Here is a 27,921-nt window from a genome sequence, read left to right on the forward strand (position 1 = left end):
TGTTTTACAGTAAGCACACTGATCGAGATGGCTGTGCTGTGCACAGCCATGCCGAGCAGTGTGCTCGAGCTGACAGGGAGGAAGACTGTAAACAAAACAGTCTTTCTCCCCATTGGTGATTGATGGTAATCACCGGGCACCAACAAGTAATTACCAGCCGGGACCCAGTGATTGACATCTGCGGCCGTGAATGGTGGGACGGGTAGGGCGCGCACGCCCTGTACCTGGAAATGTGAAATCACGAATATATACGTGATTTTGTGCACAGGTGCCATTCTGTAGCAGTATATCTGCTATAGGGCGGTCCTTAAACGGTTAATATAGAAACTCATGGATTCTGATTGAGTCCATAACTGATCGATGCTGTGGCTGATTTATATTTATATTTGATTAGGGACTCCCAGGTCATTTTTTTCTTGGATTTTGAGGCTGTTTTTTCTTTGTTTGAACCTTTGTAAATGTCAGTGTTGCTGCAGCACTTTCAATACATCTCCCCTTCACAGTCAGGATTAGAGAATCCCCCAGGTATGGTATTTAAAAGACTTGGGTATTTTTTATGTTTCACTTTAAGCATTTAAAACATAACTTCTCCTAGCCAAAATGACAAAGTTTTTTTGTATTGGTACATGTTCCCCAGGGCACTGCCCACACTCCACCTTTGTTTTGATACTACCTTGCCTATTAATCAAGAAAATTAGCATTTTTAATTTGATGTATTCCTCTCCCATTGATTTAGGGTCTGGTCTCAGCATCCAATCTTTTCTAAAGTTGCTGAACAACACTCAAACCTAACCCCGGACAGTTTGGCTAATCCCTAATAAATGGAATTCACTGCCCTCATCAAAATGAACATTCTCCCAAGATTTTTATACTAATCACAATTTATCCCAATTTCCCTCAGTCTTTCCTTTTTTTAAACAACTGGACCAAGATTTTTCCTATTTTGTCTGGGCCAATAAGCAACTGAAGTTTCAATGGGCCCTTAAAAGCACCCAAAAGTAAAGGTGGACTATATGTCCATGAAATATTACCAGGCAGTTTACCTTACCAGAAATATATATTGGCATTAAAAACAAAGAACCATTATGGAGAGCAAGGTGGGTCACTTCAATCTGTCTCATCCTTAATATTGTTTGCGTTTTAAACCATTTCAAAACACATGCTAATAAGTACGACCATAAAAGAATTAGTACTCATACACATAAAATCAGGCATGTCTTCTACATATTGCCCTCTGACACCCATGAAAGTAAATACAGAGTTCCCTCCAGGCAATAGTTTAGAGTTTAACAGACATACAGACATACAATCGGTAAGACTTTTTTTTCTTTTCTAAAAGACAAGCTTCTAGACAAAACAAATCATACAGCTTATGCCTTCTGCAGTTCTATACCACGGTGTATATATCTAATCATATCTAAATTATAATCAGAAAATGTCCCGCTTTACAACACCAACCCCTTTAAGAACATATGCCTGGGAGAGGTCCCTAACCGACACCTTATCTCCTGGTTATACTCTAGGACTATGTTAAAATGCAAATGAAAAACAAAATTTTTGCTCACAAAAACAGATGACACATGACTCATATCTGCTCCCTCAGCAGCCATACCCAGGAAACCAAAACCAAGATTATGACACATGGGTGCAGAATACCAAATATCCTACACAAGATAAACAGACAAATTCCTAATGTGCTGTTAAAAGGACAAAAGCTACAATTTTACACATGTTATGGTTTTACCTGGACATTAAAACATTCTGGAAAACGTACATAGCATTTTACTCCAGGTCCTGGGGCTTCCTTTCTACTTTCACCAGAAGTCTGTTTTTTTAATATTACTGCCCACATCAGATCCACAACCCTTAACTCTCTAACAGACATTCAAATCAATGTGGCCAGGGGCATCATCCCTGGACACTGGAGCTCCACTCAAACCCCTTCATTAACAGTACAGATAAACCAGGTTAAATACATTTATGAAATGTACGAATGGTGTATACTGAATAAGACAGACTTGATACTTTTAACACTGAGTAGTAATTCTGGAAATACAGAAAGCCAGACTGTGGCCTAACCCTGACAAGCACATGGGAAAGCAAATGTTGCACTTTTGATTCTGCCAATTCTTCATAGTTAGCAGCTACCTTACTGTGACTATCTGTGAATAAAATAATATGCACAGCTATCACTTGAAGTACATTTCATATGATGATATAGTAGATATTTGTTTAAATGACCATATCAAAGAGAACAGCTTGATGTAAAAAAAATAGAAAGAATTAACATTTCTAAGAATCTTGTTTTATTTCTATAATTTGTAAAGATATACTGTGCATAACACAGACATGTAGACTTCCTCCTTGGCAGTGCCACACAATGGTTGTACATTACTGTTCCTTCTCACAATTAATTTCTATCTGGCAGCCAACGCATTGGGGAAAGTTTTAGTGCATGACTTACTGATTAAAATGAGCACAGCTCCATTATTACTCAATTCAGGCAACATTCACTTTGTAAAGTGAACATTTACTTTGTTAACTGAACAGTCTCTACTCTTTAAAGCTGAACTCCAGTCACCAACCCTCAAATTTAGATTTATTTCTCAATAGCCACGAAGGGTATAAATTCACTTACAGTACACCAAATGCCTTTGCAATCAGTCATTACTTTATGAAAGTAGCACTGACATCATCACAGATAATTTGTACATAAAACAAAGCAGAGAGAGCAGACCCAACCAGTAGAATCTGCCTGCAGAAAACAAGAGGAGTCAATGGATATAAGGCCAGTCACACTGGACAAGAAGAAAGAGCAGTTGTGACTCGTCTCAATTACATAAAGCTCCTGCACAGGGACAAAGTTCTCCTTGAATTATTGCACAGATTTAAAAGAAAATAAACAATGCACACCAAGATTTGTGTAAGGCAGGACACTATGGAATATTTTTTCAACCACTGGTTTCCCCACAGGTGGAATACAATGATAACTGCTGGCAGCTATAGCTGTCGACAGTGATCGCACAAAAAAGACCAGATAGGCTGGTTGTACTGAAGTCGATCAATGGATCAACTTAAGTAGAACTAGCCTGAACAAAAAAGGAAAGAAATTCAGTAGGAACAAGATGAATTTCAACCCATCTATGGCCGGCTTAAGAAAACATATGTTTTTTCTATTTAGACAATATTTTTTTATCCCAGAATTCAGCTTTAAAGTGAACTTGTGGGAGCATAGCACCAGATTTTCTTTAATAACCCATTTTCAGCAGAATATAATTTACTTTTCTTTGCTTACTGCCGTTCCAGTCCTATGTAAATTCTAGTCATATTACCACTTGGAGCTTATACACTGCTAATTGTATCTCTGTCCCTGTGACAGTACTAGTTCAATCACCATTTCACATAACGTGAAAAACATATCTTTCCATAGTTATAAATAACAGTTATTTTCTTTACTCCCAGTGGCTGAATTGAGCAAGCAATAACCAGTTTATGCTGCCAGTATAGAGTGTAGCTTTGCAGTGTAAGCAAGACAGGTTTGTTTCAAGTAAATCAACCATGTGCAGTATGTTATCTCAACATTTGTTAATAAAACCATTAAAGTGCACCTTTACTCAAAGAAAAAAAAAGATTTGCTATGTTATAGGAAACATATATAAATGTTATTGTGCCTAAGCAGTATCCTGAAATATCAACATATTTTCTATCCTAAGCCTACAGCTTCATAGATGTAGATTTGCAATGTAAGAACAATACTGCTCTCACTGCTAGTCTCATGAGATTTGGAGATGCCATTACTGTGCTTTTCGCTGTTCTTCTTGATAAAGAAGAAGCTGCTTCATGCATTATGTTGGCCTGTGCTTTTTACACATCTTCTATGCTATTTATATTCCCCCCCCCCCCCCCCGTCTTTAGACCATCATTGATCAGATGGGCAGCTCTGAAATGAGTATGCAAAGTCTTGCATCTATCAAAATGGCCATCTCCAAATAGAGAGAGAGATAAGTGCAGAAAAAGGCATGGTAGGTCAGTAATGGGAAAACAATGAGCTGCTGGGAACCTATAGAGAATAATGACTAGTCCTTTGCCCTATTCCTGACCTTGTTGGCCACATCTTCCACAGTTCAGGTTCTCGTTAACTGCAGTGAACCTCTAAAAGCTCCCTTTAGCAGTTAAGCAACATATTTCTACATTTATTACAATCCTAAGGACTAACACACCAGGGTATCTGAGATATATTTTATATGCATTCCTATATACTTGTATTATGCATTTGCCTAGTGTATATCATGTGATTCCCATTTATTTACTTTCCATTTATTTACATTGACCTGTATGGGGAAATGAAAGCAAATCACAACTAAATCCCAACAGTCCTTTATATGCTAGTCCTAAAACAGATTCAGTAACATTCTATCAAGAGTTGCAGAGGATGCAGTTGTGACTGTCACTGGCAGCTGTGGCAGTCCCCAGTAGGAAAGGTTTGATGCACAATATCATATGGAAGTTGATTTATTGCTGTCAGAGCAGGTAATACAACCCAGCCAGCACTTTCACAATTAACCTAGTTTGCCCAAGTCCTGCCTCTGTAATAAATCCAAGCATGTCTGTTCAGCTAGAAACTAAAAAGACACACTGGGACTTTTCATTTAGAAAAGGTGTGCTAGAAGTAAATATCTGCAACATCACTTGAGTGGTCAATGAATAGAATTATACTTACTAACATTAATTCTACAAATGGATAGACCAATATTTTGAATACAATTTGAAGGAGGTACAGTATATAGAAAGTTTCAAACCTATGGATCTGCAACTACAGATGACAATCCTGCCTACTCCAAAAAAGCCTCTATTTACAAAACCTGCATTTGTCAGAGTATTTAGTGTGCTGCTATTTTGCCATTATCTTTCTTAGATTTGAGACCACTAATACTAGGAGCAAGATATGTGATCAGCTGAATGATTAGGCAGAAAGTAAGGCTGGCCATACATTACAAAATTGCTTGAGAATTTTACTTTAGATTTACCAAAAACCATATAATATGAGGTCAAACCTAAACAACACTTTTAATTGTATCCAATTAGGCAGGCCCTTGCACTACATAGTTGAAGGTAATTCTAAAGCAAATTGGGCAGAAATTGGACAGAAATTTGTATAGTGTATGGACAGCCTTACTTTACCTTTCAATGTACTAAACAGGTGCAAATGTACAATCAGTAATGTAAAACAGGGTAAGAATGTCAAAGCGCATGTATACACTGCAGAATAATGCAAAACAAGTTATGAAAGATGCACAAGCATAAAAATGTTGTTAATTTAGGGTAACATGGCTGTGTGGCATAGGCTCTATACTACTTCAGTTAAACATTTAAAAACACTAACCATTAATATAGCTCATCTTCATTAACAGAATCTTGCTCATTAAATTCTGAAGCTCAGTGAAGTCAGAGTAGCTCTGGTAACACAGACAAATAGCAGGAGGGTTCCTAGGCCCAATGACATGTTCAGTACTCATGTAGCAATTAAGCATGTGCTCCCCACAGTAGCTCACTGTTCCAGAGATTCTGTGTGCAGGACCTCTCCCCTGGATGCAGATCACTTGTCCATCTACTGCTGCTTAGGTGTGGCCTCTCTGAGTTGCTGACAGAGGGACCCAGAGAAGTTTATCTTCCCTGGACATGAATAGGAGCTCAGTTGTGGGAAAGTTGAAAGCAAACCTCTGCATATGAGTATACTGAATGAGTGGCCACTCTGCAACACACTTAATAAAGATGTGCAAACCAGTGCATTTGAGGCGGAGATGAAGACATAATAGGCTGATTGCATGTGTTTGTGATGTACCAGACTAATTGTGATGTATGCCATTGAGATTAGCACAGTTTTACATGCTCTAAAAATATTACAAAATAGTTGGAACCTACCTTTCTGGACTGTATTTCTTTTACATATAATGGAAGAAGAAATTCAGAAACACCTTCAAGTCGTATTCCTTTTTTATTAACTCTTAAATTGCCCATGCCATCCTGTAGAGAAAATAATAATATTGATTTTAAGCTGATAGTTATAGATGTCCAACAGGCAAGAGGTTAATGAAGAAAAATGCATAAACCATACAGTAGCTCACAAAAGTTGCACCTTATGCAGTATAAGGTATCTAAACTTAATTCCAGAATACACCTAGCAACAAGATCTGACTCACTGTGACTAACTGTCACTTCACAACAGAGAAAAAAGCCAAGCATGTCAATATAGCACATAATGATCATCTGAATGTGATGTAATATTTGATTGTGTAGCCATTTTTGACACCACCAAAGATCTATAACTTAGCATATAACACATTAGACTGATTACCCAGCCTAAGTATGCATAAACTAAAAAACCCTAATCTAAGATTTTCTATCACCCAGCTGTCTTTGATCTGGTTAAACTTCTGTAAAATACATATGCTATTTACAAGCCGTCATTCATGATTTAATTATCACATATACTGTTCAAATCATTGCTCTGTAATGAGACATTTTTAAAAAATCCAGTATTCTTTACAGCATCTTAAATATGCTTGTGGGTTGGCAGAACCCTGTACTTTTGCCCAAGTAATTGTATGGAAATGAGATGCAAGGCACCTGCTCATTGCCTACATAGGATGTGCTCCCACAACAAGTGTTTCTGGAAATTGCTATTCAATGCATTCAATGTTCCTAATAAAAGAGCCTACCACAAATGGCTATGTAGGTGCCAAAATCAGTACCTTGAGTAGGGAGGTAACACAAAATATGCTAACACAATGTGGGCTGGAAACATCTGTGGTTGTGCTCCCCGATGATCATTTTATGGAAACTTCTGCCGTATTTGAACATGAAACTGTAATAACCAAAAGGGTTTTTGGTCATTTGGAACAGACATAAAAACCCAATCAAAAAAGTATGAGAACAGGGATTCAAATGTTCCATTTAGCACAGTAATACATTTGGAAAGGCTGAATGTATCCCCTGACTGATCTTCAGAGGAGAAATAGAGAAAAAGCACATGCACAATGCATAGCTTCCATTTGCATCAGCTTCCCTTAGAGAGGAGTATGAGGAAATGTTTGTATACTGCATCAGCCTAAGTGACCCTGAATTTCACTTTATTCTCATTTCTTTACCCACTTAGTATTAATATTCAGCATTTGTCAAAGTTGACTTAAGAGCTTCAGCGTAAGTGTAACTGAAGACTAAATAATACTACCAAAGATTTGTGCTAGTGTATTCTCCTTCTTTACCACATTACCAGATGTCATGCTTATTGTAATGACTGCCAGAACAGAATATACAGTATAGTTTTGCAACTATGAAAATTATGTTAGGAACTTTGAAAGATTGCACCCAGTTAGGTGCATAAGCACGTGTGAAAATATATACATTAACAAGTGTGGTAAATGCAGGATACATCATTGATTCAGGTTTTAAGAGGACCTCATAAATAATAGAACTGTTTTGCATCTTCTGTAAATGTTTAGATAAAATCTAATTACGGTACATCTCAGGGTGCCCAAAATGAGAAAGGAAATATCCCAGACATGTACAACAATAAAACAATTTAACAGAGAATCTAAACCATCCCCACACTATCCAACAATAGAGTGTATTCAATTAAGCTACAATGGCAATATAAAATATGCTTTATAGCATTATATTTTACCATGAGCTGTATAATGTAATGTTTTAAAGCTGAAGTTGAGCTAAAAAAAACATTGTTTTCTCTACAACTTTAGTTACATTACTTACTTTCAATGAAACATGTCCCATGATGGGTAGGCTGCTGAATTCTGTAGAAATCTTTATTGCATGGATTTACTGTCCTCTTTCTGCTGCTGTTCTTCTGGTGTTGTGGGGCTTAACGGCCAAAAGGGACACATATCTTTCTGCCCATTCCTCCATTGAGAGAAGTACTTTCTCTGATTACAGTGCCTGTAACATACTCTTTGAAGGGAGGTGAGATTCATCGGATTGATCAGTCTCTTCTCCATTCACATATTCTCAGTGAAGGAGATGGCAGGAGGGGGCATGTCCCCCACAGTGTCAGAAGTCCAGCAGCAGGAAGAGGTCAAGGCAGCCCTGCAATGAAGATTTCTACAGAATTTAGCAGCCTGCATATTGTTGGACATACTTCATTACAGTTAGTTAAAGTAACTAAAGCTGAAGATTTTTTTTCTTTACGTAAACTTCAGCTTTAAATATTTGATTACAGATGCATCAAGGCCATTTTTTACCTGATTCTGTGAATCATCAGTGTTACGGTCTTTATGGTTCTGGTGGGAGAAGATTTTTTTGCTTCCATTACTACACTTTAACTTCTTTTAAGGGAAAGATTCAATTTGAAACACCTAGGTGTTTTGAGGGATTTATCAATGTTATTTTATTCCAATTAAAACAAAAGCTTTTATTTTAACTGACCTTCTACGTTTTCAACTTCCCCTACACCTAATACTGCATTTTCTCATAATGCTTTGTTCTGCAAGTAGTTTTAACAAAAATGCAAAGCCCCTGGCATTGTCACACAAAACATATTGGTAACTTAGATCCCAACTCCAAAAAATCTACCCTTGTAGTGACCCCCCCCCCAAACAAACACACACTGCAAGGTTTGTATGTTATGGCTAGGCAATTGCAGAACAGCCTCTTTCACTTATCTGATTTTCTCACTCCAGCTGGCTCAAATGCTCTCCTCCTCAACCCAAAGCTCCAATCTGTAAGCAGAGCCCCAGGATCATCATGTACCATAGAGGGACATTAACCCTATATGGTACACTGAGTAGGCTAAAGTATGACCGGAGCAGATCACAGTTTGCAGAACAGCTGCAGGAGTCCTGTGTCAGTGCAGAAAGGAGCCTGCTGGGGCACAGAGTAAGGTAAGTTTTTATACTTTACTCTTCTGCCTCTAGACTAAATGAGCATTTACCTCCTGCAGTGCAGGGCATTGCAACAGTGGATTATTTTTCTTGGCATGTGAGGCAAAGGTAAACTGATATTGGAATGCAGAATTTGCCAATTTGATTGTAAAGTAAATTGCTATATATGCCTATTTGTAAGAATGGTGCTTTGTTAATTTTATATTAATTTAATGTACATTTGTAGCACGTATACTGTCATATATTTATGATTCCTTTATTTGCCTGTTTTGTTTATATTTACCTATATTTATATGTTGTTCATGAAACAGCAACCTATACCACTCAAGGATATCCCTAACTAAAACCTTGCACTATTTAATACCTCAACATGCGTTCTTTATTGGATTACAAAAGTTAAGTATTTATTAGCCCAAATTACTTATCATATTTCACCTATGAGACAACAGCCCATCAAATAACTAATGCTTGGCAAGAAAAGCTCCTTGTGCAACAATCAACCTTAGATTAAAGTGGTTGTAAACTCTTAAGCTGGCTATATATTGGTCAGTTTGTTTTTTGTTCAGTTAGGGGTGTTGAATGAAAAAAATTGGACCAATACCACCATCCACACAGTTGATGTGGATGCGGGAATTCTCCCCACTGTCCCATTGGAGGAGATTTACTAAAACTGGAGACTGCGAAATCTTGTGCAGCCCTACTTAGAAACCAATCAACTTCCAGGTTTTATTTCCAAAGCTTAACTGAACAAGCTGACATTAGAAGATGCCTGTTTACCATTCACAGCTGCCCCAGATTCTGAGTTCTCTAATTTTAGTAAATCTCCTCCATTGCAATCTGACAATGGTACTCCTCTGCTCTCAGAATACACTGAAAGAAGGGAATCTTTCCAGCAGGGCCGTTCATGATAGATACACTTCTCATGAGCAGTTTTGACCATAGATGGATCCAAATTCATCTGGTTCCTGCTGAGCGGGCCCTATTTTGATCCATGTATGGTCACCTTTACATATACACTGAAATTAAAAACCTCAGGTGATACACAGAGATTAAACAAATACTCCTACATAAATTGTACATATTTATCTTCAGCCCTCTCTTCTCTACAGCCTTCTAAAACACACAGATCAACAGCTATTTCTCAGCTCCAGCAGGCAGGGGGTGGGATCTGATGCCATGCACTGCACAGCATAGGGTGGGAAGCTGAGTATATTCTAAGATCTGAATGAAGGGAATGGACATATGTCCTCTACACAGTCTCATAAGGAAACAAGCAGAGATGAGGCTGTCATTCACCTTCTGTCTGAGGGAAGGGGACGGGGCTGTCTCCCAGGCATAACTAGTCAGAAGTGAGCCATACAGATAACAGAGGAATGACAGAGCAAATAAAATCACGCTAAGTGCTTTAGACTGAGGCTAGCACACACTATAGAGGGATGTGCTCTGTTCATTTTTAATTTCAGTTTAAAACCACTTTAAAAGAAACCTGTCTATTAGCATAGATTACAAGAAGGGACCCATTCATGAATAATGAAAAACAATATATGTAAGGGAATGGTGTTAACTATTAGTTATACCATTGAAGGATTTCATCCCTATGTAAAACATAACAGAAAAAAGTGCATGTAATGGGACTATAAATAACCCTCGATTGGCCAAATATACACACGGCAAAAATATAAGAAGAATTTACATATCTTTATTACATCTGTTTAAAAATGCTTTTCGTTACAAAACATATTGTTTGGAATGGGACATCAACTCTAGCACTTGTCTTCCACATAAATAAATAGAAGAACTATGGCATGGAAGTTCTATTATTCATGTATGTGGAAGACAAATTATAGAGTTGATGTCCTATTCCAAACTATATATATTTTATAACTGAAAGTGCTTTTAAATTGATGTAATAAAGACATGTAAATTCTTTTTATATTTGTGCCGTTTGTATATCTGACCATTGGAGGGGTATTTAAAGTCCCATTATATGTACTTTTTTTATTTTATCATTCAAGAAAAATGGTTGTCCAGAAAAACCTAAGCTCAATGTATATATACATATCCAAAAATAAGAAAACTATTAATCCTCCTAAGAGGTGAAGAACCACTTAAACAATGCCTCAAGAGGGTTGGGGGTACTGAGTTCTTCTGGAGGTGTTGAAACTCTGCAGTGGGAAAGCTGTTTCTAACGGGGATCATTGCCCAATCAGCTGAGACCCTCACTAACTGTTCTCCCTACCAAAAGGCGAGCATGCAGTGAAAAAAAGAAGGCGAAGAGAAAGAACAAAGGGCAAAGAACAACAGAGGGTTCTATGATAGGGGCCATTTCAGTGTTCTCTGTCCCCTGATTTTGCCCATTAATGTAGTTTGTCCTCGCTAAGAAGTTTCAAAGTCAGCTATCTTAGAGCAGATTATAGTAACAGCAGTGACAAAGGTGGAGGGAATGAGGGAGCTTGATAGATGAAGAAGGTGTTCCTGTAGGCCCTAACCAGACAGAGTAAACTTTGCTCCAGCTGCACTGAAAGTGACAGAAGAATTATGCTGATGGGTGAGAGAGCTAAGTAACACACTTTATCCTTTGTTACAGCAGTTGATGATGGGAAGAAGTCCGGTGATGGTAAAGGAGAGTGAGTATCTGAACTCATAACAGAAATAACAAGAACATTTCTTTAGTGAGCTGTTAACATTAAAATTGTCACAGAAAATAAACTGACTGATTTTCTACAATTGTAAAAAGATGCATTAGCAAATAATGTTTATCTATTCATTAAAGCAACTGGTGTTTATCTTCTTTAGCCTTACACCTGATTACATATAAACATACTGTGCACATATACTGCCACAATTTATATTTTTATATTTATGTACAGTATAGGGAATATATAACATTGTGGAGGGTACACATTGGGGGGAAGTAGAAGATTTTCCAGAGAAATGAGAAATACAGTCTGCTGATAGCATCTGTGGACAAAGCTCGGAGACTCATGTGGCTATAATAATACATGCTGTTTGTGAAACACATAATTTGTCGTGCTGTATTGTATTTTAGAAGCTGAAGGACAGTTAAGAGAAAAAGCTGACATAACTGCCCATAGATTTGCTTTCCACTCATCCTAATATTAAGAATATATCAATGCATTCATATTAATATTACTTAATAAGATAAAGCTTAGCTATTTCATCTTAAAATAAAACTACAGTATATCAAAATTGGCACCTGGGCATTGCCTGTGGTAGTCTATAGAGTGTGAGGGGTTACAAGTCCTACAAACTGAGCCAAATCATTTACATCTGTATTGAAACTCTCAGGTATCAGTGTGTGAGGTGGACTTAGGTGAATATTATGTATTCCAGTCTGTACTTTACATAGTTATTAAAACATTGGCTGGTAATTAAAATACAGATGGAAGGTGTGTTGTTGTATTCTTTGGCCTGATTCTGTCACAGAGCAATTGCTTATATTAGATTGTACAAGTAACCAGTCCCTATGGATATCTGAATCAAGAGCCATGCAAACTTGTCACTGTGAAAAGAAAGCCAATAGCCCTGAATATATCTTCAGCAAGGGACATTGGAAGGGAACTTTTCAGAATAGGACAGTTGGTAACAATGTCACATTAACATACCTGACTGTTCCAGAAAATAGTTGCCAAGGTTGCCAACTCTGTTACACAGCTTGTATAGTTGATTCAATTCAGCTAAAGAGAATAAAATTAATCACTAAAACTAAAAGCTATCTACTGACATAGTTTGAGTCGATCTAATGGGTCCAGAAGGTGCCTGATACTGTTATGAGGGAGTTGAAATCAATGTAGCTCACCCCATTCACCTTGGAGCTCTCTATGATGTTAAAATATATGTGGCCATTAGGACATGCACATCCACCCAACCTATATTGTTTAAGGACAGTCCTAGATTACAGTTACAGTAACTGTAATTTATTAATGGAATATGTTGGCATTTTTCATTATTATTCCTATTTAGTTTTTCTACAAATAGATGTGAAGAACCAATTTGATTGTCAACCAACCACCCCTATTTAATTTTTTTAGTGCCTGAACTAACATAGTAGAGCCCCACTCCTCTAAAATTGGAACTGAAGTGTGTCTCAGAGCATATGTGAATGTCTGATCTGAAACAGTGCATTCATACAATGTCATTTCATGCTTAAAGTGTGCCAATTAAATGCAATTTTAAAGAACTACTTCATCTTTAATGCAAATTCCCTTTTCTAAACATAGTCTCACACACCTCATCTAACACACATATGAAAAAGTGTTGGAGTTTTGGCCTGGAGCATTCTTATTATTATGACATGGGCTAGTGTTCAGATTTTGCATTAGGGCCTATGAACTTTAGCTAAACCTTTGGTTGTCATGACAATGTTCCTAATCACACTGATATATTTATATACTGATTGCTTGATGGCTGATTTTTCTCACATTTACAAAAGAAAAAGGAAAGGAGAGGGCTCATTTTTCACAAGGGATTATGTAAACACTAATAATACATACATACAACAGTAATAAAGATAACCCCCCTTTTTTTTTAAAACAACTTTTATTGAATTTTATACAAATAGTACAAAGATATCTTGACATACAAGTCTGTAAACCTTTTCTCGTAAGAGTGATGAGCACAAAAGTCAATACAATAATAGTAATGGGAACAAAAAGTAGGTGACAGAATAGACATCAAGGATACAACAAAGCAGTACAAAATAAGCCGATTCTCAAAGTTATGCAATTACCCAGAAACAGAAGCTTGGTTATGAAGGCCTGATTAAGAACATCTCTATTATAAAAAAAATAAAATAAAAATTGAGAGAGAGAGTGTTGTGAGGGCTAAGAATCATAAGGAGGAGCATGGGCTCCATTGTGACACTTGGGAGTAGGTAGCTGTGGGGTGGGGCTACAAGAGGGGTTGGACAATTGTAGTTTACCCAATGTCTTGGTTAGTTGAGCTTTGAGATACCAAACTGAATATCGAAATAGTTCGACATGAGTAGCTAATTCAGCAGGAGTAAAGGAGTGTTCCCTGAACGTGCCACCATCTAGAGATAAAGCAATGTGTAGACTTAAAGTTCTGAGTAATGGTGTCCAGCTTTTCCAGATTAAATAAGGCAGATAATGCTTGTATCGCCGTTTTGAGCTGTAGGGAATTTGGCTCTATCCAAGCTTGCATGAGGGCTCTGCGAGCTACTAATAAAAATATGTTTCCACTGAGGGAGAACCTTAGCAGGATCTTGATAGCTGAAGAGACAGAGCATAGGATCTTTGGTGAGAGAAATGTTGTATACGTGATTAATGTAATGAAGAACTCAATCCCAGAAAGTAGAAACTCTTGCACATTCCCAAAGGCAATGAAACAAGGTAGGACGAGTGTATTCGCACCAAGGACATGTAGGGCGAGGAGTGTTGGATTCGCTTAAAAAGGATAGTAAGCTCTGTGCATGATTTTGAATTGAGTTTCCTGCCATGTTTCGCAGAGGACAGCTGAAGGATTTTCTTGCATCCCGACAGTATTTTATCCAGAGTTTTATCAGTGAACAGTATGGGGGTCCATGGTTGGAATAGTGATCTTGACGTAGCAGAGTTTCTATAAAGGAGCGCTGGAAGAGATGTTGTTGGAAGGGAAGGTCACCAGTTGATGGTAGTAGGAATATTTGGTAGCTAGTACTGAAAGGGGCTGAAAGGAAAGTTTGGTATCATCAAAGATGGATATGACTTTAGTAAGTCCACTATGAGACCAGTGGATAAATACTGCATGTTCACTCACTGGAGGGAACATAGGGTTTCCAAGAATAGGAAGGTGGGAGGATATCCGCAGTGGTAGGCCAAGAAGTCTCTGCATTTCCCTCCAGGCCAATACTGTGTCTCTGATCAGGAGATTAGATCGGAGAGATCCAGGTAGGGCTTTAAGGTTATAATGCAGGAGGTGTAGCGGAGAAACCAGGGCATCCTCCAAGGAGTAATTTGAGTAACATGATTTCCCAGTAATCCAATGAAAACTCTGACAAAGAAGGCAGGATAGGTTGTAAAATCTAATATTTGGCAGGCCTGCCTTATGAATCTTCTGAACATTGGAATGTTTTAACATAATAGGGAGCGTTTGCAATGGATAGAGCAATCTTGCAAATGAAACCATTTTGTAAAGATGACATCTCTCAAAGAGTGAAAAGGGAAGAGTCATCCAAGCTTCTAGTTCCTGTACAATATTGTTAATTAGAGGAGGGTGGTTTAGGTAGTAAAGAGACAATGGTTCTCTGCCTATGTGAATGCCAAAATACATAATGGAGCGCTTAGCTATACTAAAGGGAGAGGAAGGAAACCAACGCATCGAGGTAGTAGAGTTCAAAGGGAGTACTTTGCTCTTGTCAAAATTGATTCTTAGGCCAGCGCATTTACGGAAGGTCGCAAGCAAGTCCTGAAGTAGTAGGAAATCTTTTGGATCTGAAGAGAACAGTAATATATCGTCCGCAAAGAGAGCTCAGCGGAGAGTATATTCGCCAATCATGACACCACTGACCCCCGATGTCGAATTAAGTAATTTGGACCAAGGTTCGAGGTGATGTTGCAGAGGAGGGCGAAGAGTGGACAAACCTGCCTGGGGCTCTTGGTCAAGGGGATGGCTGAGGAGATAAAATTAGGTGTAACTAATCTAGCTGTAGGCGAAGAGTACATGTGCCGAAGAAAGTCCAGGATAGGGCCCGAAATACCAAGTCACCTCATAACCATGACAAGCCAGGTAAAGCTTATGTTGTCAAAAGCTTTTTCAGCGGGTGAACTTTAGCATGTTCCAGGGCTAACAATACTATGCAAATGTTGAGCGTTGCCGAGCGACTGAGCACAAACCTGGATTGGGCTGGATGTAGTATGTCAGGAAGCAATAGGGCCAGTCTGGATGCCATGATTTTTTTATGTATTTTGGCATCAACATTAATTAAAGAGATAGGTCGGTAGGATTTAGGGAGTAGTGGGTCTTTCCCCTTCTTAGCTATGAGCTTAATATGTGCATGAGAGCCAGTTGGGAGATATGGGCCATCCTCCCCCATTGCCTTATAAACATGATACTGAGTGTCGGGGATGAATTCCGAAGTAATTCTGCTCTAAGACTGTCAGGTCCAGGAGCTTTAGCCGAGGGTAGATGTTTGATAGTGGCACGAATGTCATCAAGTGTAATGGGAGCATTTAAGGTGCTTAGCTGGGATCCAGAGAGCTTAGGAAGATTTATAGAGGCTAGAAAGTCCTCAGCATCTTTAGAATCGATCGAGTCTTCTGAATACAAGGAAGTGTAGTTGGACGTGAGAAGGTCATTAATATCAGAGGACAGCATTAGGATATTGCCCGTGGGAGACCGGAGCTCAGAGATATGAGTAGGAGTACGAGGACCCGAAATGAGCCGTGCTAACAGCTTTCCCACTGTATTGCCATATCTATAAAATTTTAAGGTGGAAAAGGCTGATTTGGCTGCTTTCTGGTGTTCAGCCCAATAATCAAAGGTCCATTTAGCAGACTGGCAAGTTAGCTTGTTCGTGTGGGTGCAGTTAAGGGAGAGCTCAATATGTGTCTGACAAAGAGATTTGCTAGCTTGTTGATAAAGTAGTCGGGATCATCTTTTAAATTGTGTGGTATAGGAAATGATGCGCCCTCTGAGGAACGCCTTTCCAGTTTCCCAAAACAGGTTAGGATTGGTTATATGCTAGGGCGGTCAGGAAGCGGTTACAGAAGCGGTTTGTGTTACGTTGCTGCGTTACTTTAACTGACAATTGCACAATCATGCAACACTGCACCCAAATTAAATTTATGTCCTTTTTTTCCCCACAAATTGAGCTTTCTTTCGGTGGTATTTGATCGCCTGTGTGTTTTTTATTTTTTGCGCTATAAAAAAAAAGGCTGACAATTTTGAGAAAAAAACAATATTTTAGACTTTTTGCTATCAAACATGTCCAGTAAAAAAATTTAAAAATCAAATTTCGGCCAAAATGTATTCTGTGACATGTCTTTGCTAAAGTAAATTAATTGGTTTATGTGAAAGTTATAGCATTTACAAATGGTGGTATAGATACTGAATTTTTAATTTTTTTATACTAATAATGGCAACTTATGGCGGCGATCAAAGACTTATGGCGGGACTGCGGTGGACATTCTGACACTGGGGGGAACTGACTTGGGGTCACTGACATCCCCAGTGACACCAATACAGTGATGAGTGCAAAAAAAACACTGACACTGTACTAATGGCACTGGGGAGGAAGGGGGTAACTTTTTTTAGGCAATGAAAGGGTTAACTGTGTGAGGAGAGTGTTTTACTAGGGGACGGGGTGTGTACATCACAGGAACACGCTGATCCCGAGAGATTAACTCCTCTCTCAGGATCAGCGTGCTCGGAACTGACAGGGAGCAGAGCTGCAGTATAAACACTGCAGCCGTGCTCCCTGTCAGTGATTGGCAGTAATCGCCGGGACCCGGCGGGTAATGACCGGCCGGGAACGGGGATTAACATCCGCAGCCACGATCGGTGGTGTGGGTAGGCCTTGCGTGCACCCTACCTGTTTTGCAGAATGACATTTAAAAATGTGATTCTGCGCAGCGGTGCCGCCCTGCCACAGTATAAACACTGTGGCTGGACGGCAACCAGTTAATAAGCCATTAATAATTGTAATTTAGAAGGCTGTGTAAGTTTTAGGTTAAACTGTAAGTACTCTTTAATAATGTTTAGAGCCAGGTAGATAAACAGCATACATGTAACTAAATTAATTTTAGAAGAAAATACATTTTATTATTATCCTTTAATTTCAGAAACATTATTAATATAAAAAAAATTAAAGCAAAAAAAATGTGTACCATGTGTAAAACCCCTTGTTGACAATTTTGTATTGAAGCTATTTAAAGATTTGTTTACCCTCTGCTACTTCCTTGTACTACTGTAATAAACTATTATAATAAATGTGAAAAAATAAAATAAAATTTAAAGCAAGGTAAATAATGAGTCAACAAAGGTTAGTTTTAGCTGTCTCAGTATTATTCTGTAATTAAAATAAAGATTTTAGTTAGTTAAAAATAACTTTTAAAATGTATATTGAAGCACCATTTACTTTGAAGGTGAGAATGGAAGTTCATGTTCTCCAAAGACTGAGATTGCAGACATTATGCAAATGTGTAAGTATTACCATTTATCATGTTCAAGACAAACAAATGCATCTCACTTTTAACATATGTGTTTGCTCAATGTCTTGTTTTCACCTGCTTTAACCTCAAAGGTGTAAATAATAAACACTGTAAGAATCTTCCAAGGGTTATTTTCTACTAAAAGATATCTTGTAAACATACACAGTACATTTATAGTTACAACTTAGAGTTACATATTATAAAACACATGAATATTTGTTTGAAAGATTTATATTTACCCTACAGTTTTAAGCAAATAACTGTTCATAGATGACTAATTTTAAAATACTAAGATCTTTCTCTTTGGTGTCAGATAAAGCAAGTAAGGGTCATCCACTGGATCTTTACAGGGAGTCCCCCTCTTCCCATTATAACCCTATTCTGACAGCCAGGTCTTACAGCTTTGAGCTGACCTTACTGGTTCATATACCATATATATACATATATATATATATATCTATATATATGTGCATATATATATATATATATATACTGTATATATATATATATACACACACTATATTGCCAAAAGTATTGGGAAGCCTGCCTTTACACACACATGAAATTTAATGGCAAACAGTCTTAGTCCGTAGGGTTCAGTATTGAGTTGGCCCACCCTTTGCAGCTATAACAGCTTCAACTCTTTTGGAAAGGCTGTCCACAAGGTTTAGGAGTGTGTCCATGGGAATATTTAACTATTCTTCCAGAAACACATTTGTGAGGTCAGGCACTGATGTTGGACGAGAAGGCCAGGCTTGCAGTCTCCACTCTAATTCATTTCAATGGTGTTCTATAGAGTTGAGGTCAGGCCAGTCAAGTTCCTCCACCCCAAACTTGCTCATCCATGTCTTTATGGACCTTATTTTGTGCAATGGTGCGCAGTCATGTTGGAACAGGATGGGACCAGCCCCAAGCTTTTTCTGCAAAGTTGGGAGCAATTGTCTAAAATATCTTGGTATTCTGATTCCTTAAGAGTTCCCTTCACTGGAATTAAGCCAAGCCCAACCCCTAAAAAACAACCCACACAATAATCCCCCTCCACCAAACTTTACACTTGGCACAATGCAGTCAGGCAAGTACTGTTCTCCTGGCAACTGCCTCTGACGATGTCACTTATGACTTATGAAACGAGTAGGACGGAGCCATGCACACACACTACCATGCATGCACAACTGGCAGGTGGCCATTTTGGATGTTTGAAGAATTTAATTTTTTGCTTTTACATGCTTATTTATGTCCACTTTCATGTGAGTGTAACCAATTTTCAAATAAATGTTGTTCTATTGGTTTTACACTATGTGGAGCATTCTTCTTTTGTATGTTTCCTAATACGTATTTGGGTCTCATCCGGAGTGGTTTAGCTACCCTATTTATTATCATTGCTTGGAGGATCTTTGGCATTTCTCCCTTTGGGATCCAGAGGAGTGTCGTACTTTCCAGTTTTCTGGGTTATCATACAGCAAAGCATGATTGATCACACTTAACAGGGGTTCATATCTCTTTGGTAAGTCTTTTATGTGAGTGGTTGGTGACACATCAGCTATCCTTGGATTTTCCTGTTCATCACGGCTTTTTGGGACTTTTTTTTATTTTTGACAGCTCTAGATGGACATTTCCTTTAATGATTTATTATTATAATTTTGTCTCACCAATTGTTTTCTGTTAAGCGCTGCACTTTATATGTATACTGTTATATTTTCTGGTACCAGGGTATAGTGTTCAGCTGCTATATATATATTTTGATATTCATATTTCTGTCTATCCAGTCTCAGATTTACACAGCACCATCACAAGGTACAGCTAGTTGTATGAAGCATGTTCTTTGTTCATTACAGTTAAGCAGTATAGAAGTGATTCAGTGATGCCCTCTCTCTAGCCTGCCCATTGGACAATGATGGAGCATAAGGAGACTAATGAGATCATCATCCTGTTCACTCTGCTCTCTTCAGTCTGAGTGCTGGTGTATATCAGAATAATAGGAAGCATATATCATAGATAAATTCGGGTACTTATACTAGTTGCAAAAAAATATATATATATGTATATATATATTAAGTTATTAATATTAATTAATACAGAGCTGCATTCTTTGTGTATTTCTATCTGCCTGTTATTAACCTAAGCTGTAAACCTAATTATTGTAGCAGAGACTGAGCTACAGCCAGAATATCTAACCACCAGGAGAATGTAGTAGAAAAAAGGAGCTGGTGGGTTATTGACAATGAATAAATGAATGAATGAATAAGTAAATAAAAAAGAAAACATTTTTGGCAAGACTATCCTTTTAAAAAGCTCACCAGAATCCATTTATACTAGAGATCCCTAACCTCATAGGCTAAGGCCATAAGTCATATTCAAATACGACAAGTGGTAATGAGGAAATATCAAAATAAATATAATAAATAATCATTTTAAAGCTGTTGCACCTACAAGCTTATGTTTAGCATTAGGCACATGGCAAATAATTAAGGAGACAGGAGTTATAATGGACTAGTACTAAGTACCCACCTAGAAAATTGGGAATGACAAAACTCTGTAAACAAGGTATCCTTAAAAGAGAAGTAGGGGTTTGGACCCCCCCCTATTATACTTACCTAGGCAGATGCTGCATCTGTCCCCCCGCTGGCTCTAACGGTGAGAACTCAGCAATCACATGACCACTGATTGCTGAGTTCTCACAGCCGCTCTGAGCAGAGACTAACAGTCACTGCTGTCTACTCTGCCCCCCTCCATGCTCACTGGAGCCCTGGGCTGTGGGAGGGGTGGGGGTACACGGCTGCCTCAAGCTCCTAGTGAATCACTAAGAGGCTGAGCCAGGTGCCGCTCCAGACTCTGGAGTGGATGCCAACTTTAAAGATGGGATCTTTCCCCAGCCTGGACCGAATGTATGATGTCAGCCTGCTGTCAGCTGAAAACGGGTCACAGGAGTGCAGAATGAACTGCACTCCTGTAATCCACAGGAGAAGTACAGCCAAAAGAGCTTTGACTGTACTTCTCCTTAAATTAGAGAAGATTTGGTGATTTGTTGAATAATTTTTTATGTTCTGGTACTTTTTTTCCGCCATACATTTTCTGTGGACAAAAACACCCACTTTCAGCCATTTTTAGATAACATTCATCATACTATTTGTCTTATATAACAATCTAACAAATGTAAATGAAAATGCAATGAATATAAAGTTATTAGGTTAAATATCAAAGTAAACCATAAATAAAATAGACTTAGATTATCTACTGATAATATGCATGCATAGCCTAAATTTATCATTCAAACAAATAGAAAAGATGAAAGCCGCTAAGTGATGATGGTAAAGCCCATTAAAGCTAGATGCTACATTGATTTAAATGATACTATTACAGAATTTCACCAGAGGGGCTAATTTAATGTACTGTATGTGAATGAAGAATTTGCTATCATGCTGATGACATATTTTTCTGATCTTCCTTGTAACTAGAAGAATATATAACTCATGCCAAGACAATTATACCCAAGATTCCATAGTCATTGCCATTTACTAAAAGAAACCCAATTATGCAGACATTGAATTAAACCGTTTCTTTAGTAATCATAATTATGAAGCACAGAATATAATAACACAACTTTATATCCTGAGGTTTTTTGTAACTCTTACATTATATACACTAGTAAAAAAGTATTTCAAAGATAATTTAGTAATACAGTTGTACATGACTGGGGCTCTATATACCATAATTTGTGGGCCAGTGCAACAACAGCAGAGTAAGGAGGGGTGAGGGCAACACTAAGCCTCACATATTCATAATGTTGTCATGATTTGTTCTTTTTTTTTGTTTTCCTTTTCTGCCCATCTCTGGATTTTTGTGACTGAATTCAACAAGGGAACTATAAAGGGAAGGGTGTGTACGGAATGTTGAAAGGGGTTAAAGACTCAACATCAACATCAAATCATCTCTTCTTTTTCTTGCTTGCTAGTCTATACGGTAAAAAGGAAGTTGTGAATATAAGGTAAACAGCATTCTTTCTCTAATAGCACATTGTGCCATACGTTTTTACAAAATTATCTGCATGACATAAGAGGTAGAGTCTTTGGTTCGAAATTCAGAGAATTCATTTTTTGCATCAAATATCATTAACATTTAGGGGGTGAATCCTGTTGTTAAATTCACCTTTATCTGCACTAAAAAGCAAGCATTTGTTAAAAAAAAAAAGTGCATGGGGAACTGAACACTGACATTGGAGGCATTTATTAAGCACAAAGAGCTGTAAAAACACTGTACAGCAGGGAGAGGGTCCTTTTAATGTGGTTTTGAGGGTGACTTGGAAAAATCACCAATCCTTTAAATTGTAATGAACAGTACAAATGTCACCAGCACACTATTTTCTGGTAACATAACAATACGGAGATGATGTATTAACCACTTCAAGTCCGGACACTTTTACCCCCTTCCTGTGCAGGCCAATTTTCAGCTTTCAGTGCTATCACACTTTGAATGACAATTGCGCAGTCATGCAACACTGTACCCATATGAATTTTTTTGAGACAGATAAAGCTTTATTTTGGTGGTATTTATTCACCACTGGGATTTTTTTTTGTTGCTATGTAAATCAAAAAGTCCAAAAAAAGAGTTTTTCTTATAAAATTTTGCAAATAAATAATATTTCATCATAAATCTTGGCCAAAATTTATTCCATTATCTTTTTAGTAAAAAAAAATATAACCCAAATTAGTTCATAACCAAAAATTATAATTTGTAAACATTTTGTTTACATTTTGATTTTATTTTTTTTATGTTATTTGTTTTTTTTAGTTTTTTACATACTATCACCCTAGCAGTACAGTGTCATCATGGTGACACTGTACTACTTGTGGAGGGTGATGCAGATTTTTTTTTTTACACTGATTGCTTTTACACCCATAAAGGCTGTAAAAACAATCATTTCTCCTTCTCTCTGGCTGCATTCTTATTGCCATTGAGAACTACTGTGTGAGCTGTGATTGGTCACAGCTTGTCACATGGTACAAGGCTGTTGTGAATGGCCTTGTACCATGTGACGTCTGTGATCATTCACAGATTTCACACGTAGTAAGCAATGATGTCAGAAGTGACATCTTGCTTACTACTCTGCATGTGATCACTGATTGGCCAATCAGTGATCACATGATCGGGACCTCGGACAGAGGTCCCGTACGACAATCGGGTTTCCACTGTGTCCGGAGGACACAGTGGGCAATGGATCGCGGTGCTGTACGCTCCCAGGGAGCGTGCACAAGCAGGGGGCAGGGAGGCCATTTATAAACGGCCACCCGACCCTGCACTGCCACCGTCCAGCCATTTATATACAAAGGCCGGATGGGAGGTGGTTAAATAGAGTTTTCTCTTTTGTTTTTACAGATGAAAAATAAGGGTTTGATAGTCATAACAGTAATGCTAATAACATTGCATTGAAGGAGCCTCTGTGACTGACAGAAAATAGATACAAAACAGACTAGTAAAACTTTATGTAAACAAATGATTGGGTCCATATGGCTTATGCCCGTGAGTCCTTAGGGAACTTAGCTTGGTTATAGCTAAGCCACTATTTCAAACTTTTAAAGACACATTACTGACTAGAATAGTACCTTCTGGTTGGCATAGAGTAAATGTGGTACCAATATACAAAACAGGATTGAGAAGTTTACCTGGAAACTACAATTCAGTCAGTTTAACATTAATATCTTGCAAAGTGCTTGAGGGAATGGTAATGGATTCTATTCAGATAGTTGCCTGTGATAAAGGTATCATAATTAACAATCATTATGGTTTTATTAAAGACTATTCTTGTTAGACCAACCTGTTACCATTCTATTAGGAAGTGAATAAGAAATTGTATGGTAGAAGATCAGTTTATCTAGATTTTGTTAAAGCATTCAATACTGTACCTCATAAATGTTTAATCTATAATGTATTTGAGTTGAGGAAACTGAATGCACATGAATAGAAAAGTGGCTGCATGAACACATGCAAAGCAGGATAAATGAATCATTATCTCCTTGGTCTAAAAGTGTTAGTGGCTATTGATGGGTTCTGACTCAGGGCCAATGCTATTCAATTTATTTATTAATGATATTAATTTTAACATTTGCTGATGATACCAAATTATTGCAGGGAAATCAATTCTGCACAAGATGTAGTGATATTACAGGAAGATCTTGATAAAATATGAGGTTGAGCAGCTAAAAGGCAGATGAATTTCAATACTGAGATATATAAGTTTATGCACTTGGAAAACAAAAATACACATTAGGAGAATGTGGGATAAGCAGTGATGAACATGGATTTGGGGTCCTTGTAGTTCACAGACTTAGCAACAACATTTAGTTCCAATCTAGTAGAATACTTTCATGCAATAAAACTATTAAACAAACACATCATAAATTCTACCTCTATATAAAACACTGGTTTGACCTTGATTTGATTAGTTCAATTTTGGTCAGAGTTCAGGGCAAAAAAAAAAATTATTGGAGGGCTGGGGGACTTCAGCAATGGGGTTCAAAAGCATATATTAAAGTGGTTCTACAGCCTTCAGTGTGCAGCTCACCCCTCAACCTCGACCTTATATTCACCTGATCCCGATCCAGCAATGTGCATGAGACCAGAAGCTCTCCTGGGTCTCTGCCTCCTCAATAGTTCCTGCTACTGTCAATCACAGCCAGTGATGAGGGATTGGGGACATGGGTCAAGCAGTGCTCTGTATGTCTCATAGAAACACAGAGGTGGCTCGGGAGTGAGCACACACAAGTGCCCAAGAAGCAAGCACTCAGCAAGGAAGAGGGTCCTGGAGCGCTGGGGGACCAAAGAAGAGGAGGATCAGGGCTGCTCTGTGCAAACCCAGAGTAGATAAGTATGACATGTTTGTCATAAAAATCAGAACCTTTACAATTACTTTAACTTATTCACTCTGGAGGAGAGTTATTTAAAAGGAGATATTTAAACAAAAAAACGTATTCCTGCGCCAAAGCTTTCCAAATAACACTCTAAAAATGCTGCTGTGCCAATCGTGAAAACACAAACAATATAAATATAAATAAACAGCGCAAATTTAGATAATTAATCAATATAATAAATCATTAAAATAAGTGCATAAATTATTCGTGTTTCCCCTTAATAATAAACAAAAACACCCAAAAGTCCATGTGCTGAAAACATAATTAAATTGTAGAAATAAAAAATAATAAAATGAAAGTGCCAACTTCTTTTCTTCAAAAAATATTTTCACCTTCCACCAGTGCACACACCAACATTGAATACACTCACCAGAACTTGGTGAGTAAAAGACCTTTTAAGGAATTTTAGGGATCCTAAACCCTCTTTGGTGCCACGCTAGGGAAAATCTTCACCCTCCGAATAGACTCCACCATCCAACCAAAAGAAAAAAAACTCACATAGCATAATATTGTCACACCATAGTAACTTATTCCAAATAGAGATTAAGGCCACTCACATGTTAATCACTTGCTAAAGGCATGTTTATTATGTATAACAGGCTTCAGTTCCAGCAGATATACAACCTTTTCCTTCCAGGACTCTCACATCCACAATGGAACAAGGACAAAACTCCTCTTAGACCAAACAATGAACCAAGATGGCCGCTGGAACGCACCGCTCCGCGTGCGTTCCACTCACCGGAAATGACGTCAGGCGCATAGAGTGTGGACCGGAAATGCGTCAACGCGTTTCACCCCTCCCATAGGGCGTTATCAAGACACCCATCTCCCGTCCTCACTCACTTAAATATCAATGTAATGCCCTCCCCTCCAATTTAATTGGTCAGACCACCTCCCAGGATAATTACAGAGGCTGCTCCTCCCACTACAAGACGTGAGAGACCTTTACAAGATGCCAATCCACATAACAACAACATGAATTTTAACAATTGATGTAAACAATTCAAATAAAAACAATATCTTTATAATTTAATATAATTCATATTAACAAATGTGTATCTATCTAAAAACAGATTACAAAATCAAATGAAATAAATTAAAATAAAATAAAATAAAAATAAAATAAAAAATGAAAATAAAAATAAAAATAATTAATAAAAAATAATAAATAAAAATAAAAATAAAAATGAAAATAAACATAAAAATAAATAAAAAATATATAAATAAAAAACAATAAAAATAAGAATAAAAATAAAATAAAAATAAAAATAAATATAAAAATAAAAATAAAATGAAATAAAATAAAAATAAAAATAAATATAAATAAAAATGAAAATGAAAATGAAAATGAAAATAAAAATAAAAATAAATATAAATGCATAAAATAAAATAAAAATAAAAAATAGTCTTTAAACACTAAATCCTCTACTCTTACCAATCTGACAGGAAACAGTTGATATCTATATCTGAGTTCAACCCCCTGGGCAACAAAGACCCCAATTTTAGGATCCATCTCGTTTCATTCTGTGAGATGGACTTGACCCTATCTCCTCCCCTCCAATGTGCTGAAACTCGATCGATCCCACAGAATTTCAAACAAGATGGATCCCTATTGTGATAAATTCTAAAATGGTGGGAAAGACTATGATACTTATAACCTTTTTTAATATTTCTAATATGTTCCCCTAGTCTCACTGACAATTTTCTAGATGTTCTCCCTACGTATTGAAGATGACATGGACATTCTAACAAATAGGTGACAAACGAGCTATCACATGATATAAAGTTTTTTATCTTGTAAGAGGAACCATTTGAACAAGAATGAAACGTATCATACCTTCTGATATTATCTCCTTTCATTGTTTTGCATGCCAAACATCTTTTACATTTAAAAAGAGAGAAGATTTGTTAAATAAAATTAAGAAAGAAAATAGAAGAGGGGAACTATCCTTTATAACGGGGTATTCTAATCAGCATAAGGCTTTTGAAAATATAATGCGAAAACATTGGCAGGTTTTAAAAAGGGATGAGGTTCTTCATGACCTATTACCTAAGAAACCTTCATTTGTTTATAGAAAACCACCCACACTTAGATTAAAATTAGCTAAAAATGTTCCAGATATTCCAAAGAAAAAGGCGACTTTTCTTGATAGTGTGGGGTTTTTTAAATGTAAAAGATGTTTGGCATGCAAAACAATGAAAGGAGATAATATCAGAAGGTATGATACGTTTCATTCTTGTTCAAATGGTTCCTCTTACAAGATAAAAAACTTTATATCATGTGATAGCTCATTTGTCACCTATTTGTTAGAATGTCCATGTCATCTTCAATACGTAGGGAGAACATCTAGAAAATTGTCAGTGAGACTAGGGGAACATATTAGAAATATTAAAAAAGGTTATAAGTATCATAGTCTTTCCCACCATTTTAGAATTTATCACAATAGGGATCCATCTTGTTTGAAATTCTGTGGGATCGATCGAGTTTCAGCACATTGGAGGGGAGGAGATAGGGTCAAGTCCATCTCACAGAATGAAACGAGATGGATCCTAAAATTGGGGTCTTTGTTGCCCAGGGGGTTGAACTCAGATATAGATATCAACTGTTTCCTGTCAGATTGGTAAGAGTAGAGGATTTAGTGTTTAAAGACTATTTTTTATTTTTATTTTATTTTATGCATTTATATTTATTTTTATTTTCATTTTCATTTTCATTTTTATTTATATTTATTTTTATTTTTATTTTATTTCATTTTATTTTTATTTTTATTTTTATATTTATTTTTATTTTTATTTTATTTTTATTCTTATTTTTATTGTTTTTTATTTATATATTTTTTATTTATTTTTATGTTTATTTTCATTTTTATTTTTATTTTTATTTATTATTTTTTATTATTTATTTTTATTTTTATTTTCATTTTTTATTTTATTTTTATTTTATTTTATTTT

The 27,921-nt window shown here is 37.0% G+C and overlaps 1 protein-coding gene across 8 annotated transcripts in view; it reads right to left on the minus strand.

Moving 5' to 3' along the window:
* Positions 1-27,921, minus strand: part of SGCZ (sarcoglycan zeta) — a 1,110,583-nt gene that overhangs the window by 187,026 nt on the left and 895,636 nt on the right. For all 8 annotated transcript variants that reach the window (XM_089669298.1, XM_089669301.1, XM_089669297.1 and 5 more), the window contains one exon: positions 5,923-6,024. In XM_089669298.1, coding sequence (XP_089525424.1) covers positions 5,923-6,024 — 102 coding nt within the window. The remainder of the gene's footprint in view (positions 1-5,922; positions 6,025-27,921) is intronic.

This window comes from Staurois parvus, unplaced genomic scaffold (genome assembly GCF_062004578.1).
Source record: "Staurois parvus isolate SC_StPar_1 unplaced genomic scaffold, SC_StPar_1.0 ptg000071l, whole genome shotgun sequence".
NCBI classification, from domain to species: Eukaryota; Metazoa; Chordata; class Amphibia; order Anura; family Ranidae; genus Staurois; species Staurois parvus.